Here is a 10,590-nt window from a genome sequence, read left to right on the forward strand (position 1 = left end):
ATCATAAAGAGACACCCCCCCCCCCAGCCTTGCAACAGCTTGGTGGTTACCACCCCCCATTGCTCTTGGCCCTCCCTCCCTCAGCCCAACCCCCGTCCCGCCGGCTGGTCCCACCTCTCCTCAAAGGCTTGCAAGTTGCTCCCACGGGCAGGAAGGGGGGTCCACAGCCAGGACGGTCCCCTCCCCTCCAGGTAGGAAGCCTCTGGACTTGCAAGCAAAGGCAAACAATTTCAACACATGCATCAGTCTGGAGGGATGGAGCTTCCCCCCCTCCCACTAGGGCAGAGGGGCTGGTCTCTGCCCCGCCCCCACCCACCCACCCAGCATATGGCTTTGTGTGGACTGGCCCCACTGGGGTGGCCTAAGTGGGGCCAGGAGGTGACAGGTGTCGGTCCCCACTGCAGGAGCCCATCAACATTTTGGGTGCCAGACCTCGGTGCTCCTCTTAGTCCTGGGTGGAGGTCCTGCACAGCTCCTGCAGTACAATTCGAGCCCCCGGGGGGGGGGGCTTGAGGCTGGGAGGGGGGGCTTGAGGCTGCAGCCTAGGTCAGGGTGATGTAGGCTGAGGCTTTTTCCTTCAGCTGCCGCAGGCACAGATGGCAGCTCCAGCTTCCTGCAAGGCAAAGCAGCCGGGGGTCACAGCCAGGCCTTCTCCGCAGAGGCAGCCCCTCCCTCCCTGCCCTGTCCAGCTGGGGCTCCCTTACCTTCAGGGGGTTCGGCCATCGGTGGGCTCAGGCAGTACATGTGATAGCCGCGGTCGCAGTCATCGCAGAAGAGCAACTGGTCCTGGGGGGGGAGGAAGGGGCCGCAACTGAGAGGCGCATCCGGGACCCTATTCCAAGGGGCAGGGGAAGTAGCCCTCCCCCCATGGCCGCCATGACTGCGCCTGCCATGGCCTAGAAAAGTGCCACGCTTTCTGCAGGCCACGGTGGGCAGCTGCAGGCAACCCTGCAGGGGACTGGAGAAGCCACGTTTGCTGTCCAGCAGCCGCTCACATACGTCGTTTTCTGAAGTGCCACAGAGGCTGCAGCTTTTGCACTCGATGCATTGCCAGCGGTAGGTCCGCACAGCGGCCGTCATGTTCACCGTGAACTGCAGGCATGATGGGTGCCCTGGTGGGGGGGAGAACCAGCAGCCCCTGAGGTGGGCAGCTGCCTCCGCAGCTAGACCTGCGAGGCTGGGCTCCCAGCCGGAATGGCCTCCAAGGGCCAGCCGTCCAGCAGGGGAAGCCACAAGAGCTTTGGAGGAGGACCGGGGTGGAGTGGACGGGGAGCCCTGGCCTAGCATACGTAAAACCCAAATCTCCAGCTCTCCTCCAACTCACAAGCCTGGCCCTGCGGCTTTTCCTGCACCCGTCACCCGAGGACCTTAAGGCACCAATAAAAGTGCTGGGCATAGGCACCGTGCCAAGCCACAAAGATGCCGGGCTGAGCAGGGTTTTAGCAATCCCCATTCGTTGTGTTGTGTGTAGCCACCAAATTCCCAACTGCCATCCTATTCCCTCCCTCAAAAAAGGGGGAGCAAAGTTTTGGGCCCATGGGTCCCCAGGAGACCCCAAACTCCGTAGCTGCATCATGCCCGGAGGTGCCATTTGGCCAGAGGCTGAGCCGGCTCACCTGAGCGTCCACAATCAGCACAGGAGATTAAGTCCTCCGGGCAGCCAGTCTTCTTGGAGCCGCCTAGACAGAAATCACAATAACCATTTGGTATGACTGTCCCATCCGGAGCTTTCTTAGCTGCAAAACAGCAAGGAGAGGTCGAAGTCAGGGGTGGACCCACATGCCCCTCTGTCTTCACCCCCCACCTGCCAAGGAGTTTGACACATCCAGCCGGCCACAAGCTCGCTCGCTCGCTCACTCACTCACTCCCAAACGGCTCTCCCGAGGCTGGAAGCCCCTCGCTCCGGCCCCCTCCGCCGCCCCCCCCTGCCTCGCCTGGGTGCCTAGCAAGCACCTGGCTGTGCACTGCAGAGACCCAAAGGGAGCAGACAGCCCCCGCCCCTCAGCGCCCACCCAGGCACTCCTCGGGCAGCCTGCACTGGTAGGTGGGCACATAGCAAAATATGGCAATGGCTAATCTGCCTCATGGAAGCCGCCTGCAGGGGTGAGAAGATGCTGTCCTTCCACTCTCTCCCCTCCCGCCGCTTTTCGGAGGTGGGTTGGGAGGCTGATCCCAGAGAGAGACTTTGACCGCGCTTCCTCTCACCCCCCCCCCAACTTTGGAGAGGCCCCTGGGGGACAGGGGGGAGGGGAGGGGAGGCCGCACGGGGGTCCCAGGCAGACCCCACGTTCCCAGCCTCCAATCTCTCAGCGCTGCCCTGGGATTTACCTGTGTGCCTGCGCTGGTTCTCTGGGACCCAGTTCAGCTCTTTGCAAAACTCTAGAGAAAGCCGGGAATGGCAAGAAGAGAGGGAGAAGAGGGACGTGAGCACAGGGAAGAGAAGAAAGAAAGGAACAGGCTGGAGCTGAATCGGGGAACCAGGCCTGGGAGGGGCGCAGGCCACCTCCGGCCTGTCGGGACGAGCAGGTGAGCCAGCAAGAAAGCGGGTCTCCCGAAGGAGCGGCGGCCCAGCTGCTTTGGGGAGGAACGGGGGCCCGGGGGGACGGGAGGGAGCTTTCGGACGAGAAGCCGCCCAGGCGGTACGAGCGAGCGACTCCGCGACCGGCGTTGGCAGAGAGGAAGGCAGGTCTCGGGCGAGCCGGGGGGGGGGCACCCAGCAGGCCCCCGGCCCCTTTTCTCCAGGGACCGTGGCTCCCCTCCCCCCAACCTCCCGGCTGCTTTGTGCAGACTGCTCCAGCGACGGCGCTGGGATCTCCATGGCAACCACCAAGACAGGGAGGGGATGTCTTTGTTAGGGAGGGGGCGGCCTCTTCCCACCCCCTCACCCTCCCCTCAGGTCTCGGGAAGGGATCCGGAGAAGGCTTCATCCGGCGCCCCCGCTTGCAGAGGCTTTCTACGCCCCCCCCCCCAAAGGAAGGTGGGGTCCCATTTCTGCAGCCTTCTCAGAGGAAGAGCCCTTCCTCTTCCGCCCCCTCCGGCCCCTCCCTTCCCTGAAACACACACACACACACACACACAAACACACTCACTGAGAAGGCCCAGCTCAGAGGTTTCCACCTGCATATGTGTGCAAGCATGAATGCTCCCCCCACCCCCTTGTCTTTCCAGCTCCCATTCCCCAGCCAGCCTGTCTCCCCCAGACCCGTCCCTCCATTCTTGGATGAGCCCAAGCTGGAAATCTTCCACCTGCCAAGTTCCCCCACCATGTTTCCATGGCAACTGCATCAGGGTGGGAGATTCTTGGAGCGCAGCCCTCCCTCCCTCAGTGGCAGATGAGCAGGGAGGGGGCACTTTCTTGGAGGATGAGGATGAGGTGGCTGCCTGTCAGTCTGGAATGTGCCAACTTTGGGGACCCGGAGCCCCCCCAGCCCAGCCCAAAACCTCCAGCCATTGCAGCTCCATGGGGATGGGGGACGCTTTCCTTGGTGGGTGGGGTGGCCTATAGGGCGTTTCCCCACAGTCCCAGCAAAGGAGCCTGGGCCTCGGCCCCCTTCAAGGCAAGGAGGGAAGAGCAGCAGGGAGGGGGCTTGGGCCAGGGGCCTTCCCGGGCGGCTGGGAACTCTGGCGGGACCTGGAGCTGAGAGCTTCCCCGTGGAAGGCAGCCCCCTCCCCAAGAGCTGCGCTGTTGTCCTTCTGGGGGCCCCTGGGAGGCTGTGCCACCCTTTAAAGCGGACGTGGGAAGCTGCGTCCTGGCCCCAGCTGGAGGGGCTGCAGGCAGGGCGCAACCCTGGCACAAAGGGCGATGGGAGGGCAGGGATGCACTCACGTTTGTGGTTATTCTTGCGGTGGAAGGGCAGGGTGTGCCGCTCGGGGCCCTCCTCCCCTTCCTCTTCCGCCAAGTGGGTGTGCGTGTAGTGGTAGCTGAGTCCAGGGCGATTCTTGTAGCGTTTCCCGCAGACTGAAAAACCCAGAAAATTGCTGAGGCCCAGACGGCACCCAAGGTGCTCCCCCCCCCCCCCGCCCCGCTCCTCTGCAGGCTTCTCCTCTCCCCTGGGTGGCTTTGGGCAGCTGCCAAGGGCCCCCCGCCCTGACCCCTCCCCCTTCCTTCCCCTCCAGCCTCTGATCAGGGACCCTGGGTGGACATGGGGGCTCATGGCAGGAGTCAGCCTGGTGGGACAGGCCCCACATACACACACACACCCCAGCCTTGGCCCAGGAACCACCCCGAGCCCTCCCAGAAGGAAGCCCACTCACTGTCACAGACGTAGGGCTTGTCCCGGTCCTCCACCAGGGCTGCCTCTGGCCTCTTCCGCAGCCCTCCGATCCCATAGGCCTGCATGGGGAAGAAGGGCAGTGAGGGGCTCCCAGGACTCTTAAAGGAAGGCAACTTTCTAGACCTCATGAGCACTGGTGGGGAGGTCTGTGGGGAAAGAGGAGGCCCACGGTAGACCCTCCCTGCACAAGGGTCTCTGAGGTTTTTGGGGGGGTCCCTCCCCCAACCTTCACCTTCCCTGTTTTTTGGCCAGAGGCTCCGTGCCACCTTTTGGGCATTCTGCTTTCAGCTCCCGACACCGTGAGAGGGTGTGATCTGAATCAATTTCCTAAACAAAATGACCTCCTTTTCTTTCTGGCATTTTGCTTTGAGTTTCCTGGGTGACTGGGAGCAACTCTGGTGGGGGCGCAGATAGGAGAGGGGCCCCACGCTCTCTTTCCCACTGAGCCCTCCTCACAACCTAGGAACAGCCCTGGAACTGCAGGCCCCGTGCCAGAATCCCCCTGGCTGCTCTCCGGGGATCTGTGCCTGTCAAAGGGGCTCTGGATCCCCCCCCCCAAGCAGTCCCCCATTCTTCCTTGCCCCTCCTCCCCACTCTGGGTCTTTGCCTGGGGGGTGGGCTGCCATCTGATGTGCCACCCACTGTGAGGAGGCGATTGCTGGCCAGGAGACCCTCTGACAGGGGCCCACCCCCTTGCCCAGGCTGACAACCAAGGACGCCCCCAGGCTCCAGGAGCCCCAAAGGTAGCTCTGGTGGGAGGCCTTGGTCTGAAGCAGCCCCTTTCGGTCAGGTGGGCCCTCCCCAAGCAGCCGGTGAGGTGCCCTGAGGAAGCCCACCGCCTCCTGATTGGAAGGCCTGGAGCTAGACTGCCTCTGTTGCTGGAGGTTCTGCCAATGAGCCGAGCAAACAACTGCCACTGTTGGACTAGGGTCTCTCTTTTGACCCTGCCTGAAAGCGATCTTTTCTCTCCAGCTTTCTCATCGGTGAAGATCGTATTTTCTAAGGTGCAGAAAGCATGTTGGGGTTGGTGAGCTAGAGAAGGCAAATGTAGTGGCTCTGAAGAGGGGGGGGGAGGGGGGGAGGCTCAAGCTCCTTCTTATGCCCAGCGTATTTTTCTTGTCAGCCAAACATGCCCTCCCTCACCACCCCCTGCTGCACTTCGGAGCCCGGCCTCACCTTGCTCTTGGCCTTGTTCTTCCTCCGGGGGACGTCCTCCTCAAGGTCATCCGGGTCCAACTCGTGCAGGAATTCGCCAAGAGGAGCCTTCTGTGAGAAAAGGGAGGGGGCGCATCAGAGGCCCCAGGGGGGGCTCAGCTGAAGGGCCTGCAGACCCTCAAAGCAGGAAGATGGCCCAGATTCTTCCCTCATCCGGAGGGCCTGGGGGGGACTCTGCCCCCTCCCTCCCTCCCTCCCTCACCGGGCAGTCTAAGATCAGCTCTTCCTCCTTCAGCTCCGGCTTCTTGTCTCCTGTCTCGGCACAGAGCAGGGCCTCCAGGACGGGCCCTTCGGGGAGCGAGGCCTCCTTCTTCAGGGGGGGCTCACAATCTGGGGGAAAGTGGAGGACGGGTCAGGCAGAAGGAGCCCCTCCTCTGGTCTTCCTTGTGGCACTATGACCCCCTCCCCTCCACCGACCCCAGCTGCTGCTTCCTGCCAGGGAGATGCTTCATCCCAGAGTAATACCTGGCGTAGTTCGCACCCAGAACCTGCAGAGCAGGGAAAGCTCCTGCTCACTCCCCCCTCCCCCCAGGCCTACTGCCTCTGGCCCCTTCCTCTTCCAAGGTAAGGGCATCCCCCTCCTCCTCACACCCAGCGGTTCCCCAAGGGCTTGGCCTGAGGGAAAGGCAGCTTTGCCCCAGCCCCAGCCGACTCCCACCCCTGGCCCATGGCTTGTCCAGGATCACTTCGACCTGTGCGAGATGGGAGGTCAGAGACTGCAGGCAGAAGAGAGTGAATGTGGTGAGGAAGGGATCTGTTTTCAACCCTCTCCTCACCGCAGCTGCTTTCCTTTTGTTTCCTGGTGACCAGAGCTCCTCCTCCTGAGAGACCAACAGCTCTGTAGTTTGTTTAATAACAAACTGCCACCACTGCTAAGCAAGGCTCCCCACCTACCCAGCGCGCACTCGATGTGCCTTTCCATAAACCATGATTCAAAGCCAAGTTCTGATCTGGTCTTTCCAGAGTTCCCATTTAGCCACAGCCCAAAATGGGTCTCTTTTACTTGTTTGGCAACTGGCATCCTTTGCCGCTCTGAAGCCTCCAGAATGCCAGCAGCCATTATTTGCCAGGGAGCTGTAGAGAAGGCCTGCCTGAGATATGGCACCCGCCCAGGGCAACGCTGCCTACCCCCCCCATCTCCCCAGCTCCTTACCAATCTTGAACTCACAGGGCCGCAGCCGTGGGTCCTCCAGGATGTTCAACCGCCGCCTCTTCCGCCAGCAGCGAGCTGGGTAGGTGTAGATCTGACCGGGTGCCAGGCCTGCAGGAGAGACGCCCACAATCTTTCCTGAACTTGGCAGGAAAAGTAGGAGGGCAAACTTCCCTCCTCTGGAATCTGAAGGTTGGCAGAGGAGCGTCAGCTCTGCCAGACCCATGAAGCAGAGCAGCCTCATGGCATCTGGGGGGAAGCTGAAGGGTAGGTGGGTTGCCGTGCCCTCCTGCCACGGTGTCTGGCATTGTTACAATCATGGTTTATATACATTGCCAAGCCACGACTAGGGTTACATCCAGGGCCGGGTTTAGATGAAAAGAGGCCCTAGGCTATTCCACTTATGGGGCCCTTTCACCTCCCATTTTTAAGTTTGCAAATTACATGAGAGATAATAAAATACATAATTACCGTGATATATAACAATATATTAAACGAAACATGTTGTAATTGGTACTAACCTTTATAAAAAATGTGGCACGGATAATAAATAAAAATAAAAGGCCCCTCTTGATCTTGAGGCCCTAGGCTGAAGCCTAGTTAGCCTATAGGAAAATCCGGCCCTGGTTACATCCCTAACAGGGGGAGTGCCTTAAAGGCAGGCTGCCTTTCTCTCTGCTTATTCCACTAAGGAGCTCTGGTCACCATGGCGCCCAGGGAAGTCAGGAAGGAGGACTGAGCCCCACCCACCCCCGGGTGTGGGGTGGGGAATGCCCACCTACAGGCCTCTCTGCACATAGGTTTCAGGCTCCTAGTCCTCATGAAGTCAGAGTTTGTACTTCTTTCTCCTCCCCCCCCCCAGCTAGTCACTCGGCTCTTGTGGCCCCCCTAGAAATGTCATCATTAAGTACAGTGCCCAGCGGGCATCTCCGCACCTGGGCCCCTGTGGGTCTTCTCCATCCATATGTAGCAGTTGTTCTGAGCGACCCCTGTCTGCGAGTCCAAGAACGGCAGACGCATGCTGCGCTCGGCGCACAGGCGGGCGTTGTAACTACGGCAGTGCTCGATGGCTTCTCGGTAGAAATCCTCCCCCAGGCTGCAAGTGAAGGCCCGGCCGTTAGTCGCCCGGCGCGGCTCTCCCAGCAGCGCTCGGATCGGAAGCTGCTGGGAGCCGAGGAAATGGGTCTAGGGATTCCCCGCAGGGGCTGGAGAAGGCCACCGCCGGCCGCAGCGTGGAGAGAGCCCGCGCCCCCAGAGGCGGCAGGGCATGGGACCCCTCCCCCCTCCCACCCCTCAGGAAAACAGAGCTGGTCCCCAAGAGGAAGAGGCGATGGCCACGGCTGGCCTGGGACCAAAGGGTGCGGAGGAGACCATTTGGCCTTGGAAGAGTCCTGGGGAAGCAGCCCGAGAGACCCCTCCCCAGAGGGGATCCTGGGGACTTTGTTCCTGGCCCGGCAGCGTCTCGGCTCAAAGGCACCGACTGGGGCATGGCGTCAAGGGGCCTCTGTCCATCTGCTGGCCAGGCCCAAGAACGGCCGGGGGTGCGGGATGCCTTCAGTTCCTCCCACGGGGAGGCTGAACAACTCCGGCGCCGAACAATGGGGGGAAGAGCAGTAGCGGACCCCACCCCGGCGGCCGGGCCGCTTGATGCTTCGGTTCGCCATCGCGTCCTGTTGAGGAGAGCCCCGGTCGGCACCTGTTTGCCCGGGCACACCTGTTCCGCTGGCCCTCCTGCAACACGCGTGCCGACAGAGGTCCACGCGGGACAACGGGAAAGACGCCGAGACCAGCCCACGCTGGTGCCGATCCGCCGAACGCGCAGTCACATCCCCGCGGGGACGTCTCTCAGATGCCTCCCCAACCCTCCCAGCCCCAAGTGCCCTCCCCGTGCCCATCTGTACTGCCAGCAACCAGGCAGACCGAGCCTCTCGCTCCCCCCACCTGCCCCCTCCCTCCTCCTCTCGCCAAGAACAGCTGCCGGAACGGCTGAGCCCCCGCCGCGCGAGGGGAGGGGAGGGAGACTCCAGTCATCTCCTTCCCCCCATTTTGCATCCTTGCCCCTCGTGCCTGCCGGGGAATCGTGCCAACACCCCCCCCCCCAGATGTGGGGCACTCACCATTTGATAGACTTGTGCACAGCTGTGGCCATTTTGATACGGGAGAAAATGCCTCACCCAGCCTGGCTGGGCTGGTGGGAGAAGTCACGGATCCCCCTTTCTTTTCTCTCTTTCTTTTTCTTTTTCCCAGCCCCCCCTTTTTTACCTCTCACATCGGAATATACTGTACAATTTTATTCATTCTCGAGCAGCTTGCAGCAAGGGGGGCCAATCACAGTGCAGCTCCTTTGAGCCCGGTGCACCATGGGGAATGTAGTCTCGGTCTTACAAAAGACTTCTCTCCTCCACATACACACGCACAGACACTTTTTGGCATTAATATTTCCCCCTCCTTCCTTTGCAAGCGCTTTACCCGCTGGGGGTGGGAAGCAGGCATCTGTCATAGGAGGACTACAACTCCCACAAGGCCATGCGTTTGACAGCTGGGAGACCCACCTCCAGAGGGAGGGAGCGAGGGTTGGGGATATTAAAAAAAAATGGGAGAGGGATTAATCGCACTGTAAATGGCATTGCTGCAAGAAGCCGCCCTTCCTTGCCGGGTGCAGCGCGGCTTCCGTGGGGCGGGCGGGGGTCTCGGCGCGGAGCAGAGACCGCCAAGGCCGCAATCCGGGCATGCTGGGTCGACCGCGGCAACACCAAGTCCGCGCAGGCTGCAGGAGTTACACTGAGTCACCGACCCAGGCTCCGGAACCGATAGGGTGCTCCCGAGCATGTGCAGAGGGCTTCCAGGCGTGAAATAGCTGGGGTCAAGGGCAGCAGGTTGAGCAGCCCCGCAGTTTCTCCACCGCTTGGCGACCTCCACCCAATTTCCTCCGTCCCCTTTCGCCCTGCCGAAGAGCCGGGGTGAGGGCGGGGGGGGGGGGCTTGCACTGAACTGACCCGGAAACGCCCTCGAAGGACGGGGGGGGGTGTTCAACCGCCCCTCTTTCGGCCCTTCCCGTCTGGGTCTTTTGCCCCGAGAAGCCGCCGGTGAGAGACGCCCCCGCCCCCTCCGCTGGGCAAAAGCGTCCCGGCGGCGGCCTTTGCCCCTTCTTCCCCGGGGCTGCCAGAGGTTCGCGCAAGAGCTCTGCAAGGTTTGGGGGCCAGACGCCCTGACGGAGAGAAGCGGAGGTCTGGGTGGGAAGCGAGGCGTCGGCCTTCCGCGAGCCCCACCAGCCGTTCGGCCGGCCGGCTGCCCCGCGCGCTGCCCAAGGCGCCTGAAGGGGCTTCTGCTGCCTGCCCGCCCGCCCGCCCGGCCGCCCCTCCGCTTGGCGCTTTCTCTCTTCCTTCGTAGGCGCCGCTCAGCGGAGAAACGGGAGTTGTGCGCTCGGAGCGCCCTCAAGGCGGCATCTCGAGGTCCCGGGCCGTTGCCTCCAGGCCTTGCCGCCCGCCCCGCAGCCCTCCTGCCTCGGATTCCAATTGCGCTAAAACTCCGGATCCACCCCCGCCCCCGCCGGCTGTGTTGCACCTGGCCCTGCGGGAGGGCCGTAACCGCGGCCTGGCCAGGTTGCCTGAGTCTCCTGCGGGGCGCACTGGCTCCTTGAGTCCAGAGTGAAGGGTTCCTCCACACGGTGCTAAAATGGGGAAGGGGCCAAGCCTGAGAAGCCAAGGCCTGGCTGGGCATGTGATAAGGACTCCCAGCCACCGTCAGTTGGCAGCAGAAGATGTCCTGGCATAGCAATCCAGAAAATTGGTCACTTAACCTTCTTGGTTCAGCCCCCTAAAGTATCTGACAGGACTGCAGAGGCTGCAAATGGGCCCAAGGCAAGAAGCCCCCTGCCCACATTTCTGTTTCTTGTGCTGAGAGGCCCAGGGCTTCCCTCTTCTACCCCCTTCAGCACACACCCCCCTTCAA

General features: G+C 61.9%; 1 protein-coding gene across 9 annotated transcripts; it reads right to left on the minus strand.

The window, feature by feature from the left end:
- Positions 1-34: 34 nt before the first annotated feature.
- Positions 35-9,098, minus strand: DPF1 (double PHD fingers 1). 9 transcript variants are annotated; one of them, XM_081961791.1, is made up of 12 exons: positions 8,757-9,098; positions 7,575-7,735; positions 6,658-6,750; positions 5,692-5,819; positions 5,451-5,537; positions 4,255-4,333; positions 3,827-3,958; positions 2,329-2,379; positions 1,617-1,736; positions 1,000-1,112; positions 705-786; positions 35-613 (listed from the first exon to the last, which is right to left on the minus strand). In XM_081961791.1, exons 1-12 carry the CDS (start codon positions 8,786-8,788, stop codon positions 543-545), a joined length of 1,149 nt encoding a protein of 382 aa, XP_081817917.1. In that variant the 5' UTR covers positions 8,789-9,098; the 3' UTR covers positions 35-542. The 9 variants fall into 9 exon arrangements, with proteins under 9 accessions (XP_081817917.1, XP_081817915.1, XP_081817916.1 ...); XM_081961789.1 differs by having other exon boundaries at positions 6,643-6,750; positions 8,757-9,094; XM_081961790.1 differs by having other exon boundaries at positions 5,451-5,540; positions 8,757-9,093.
- Positions 9,099-10,590: the final 1,492 nt, after the last annotated feature.

Source organism: Natrix helvetica (assembly GCF_964273705.1).
Source record: "Natrix helvetica genome assembly, chromosome: 9".
Classification (NCBI taxonomy): Eukaryota; Metazoa; Chordata; class Lepidosauria; order Squamata; family Natricidae; genus Natrix; species Natrix helvetica.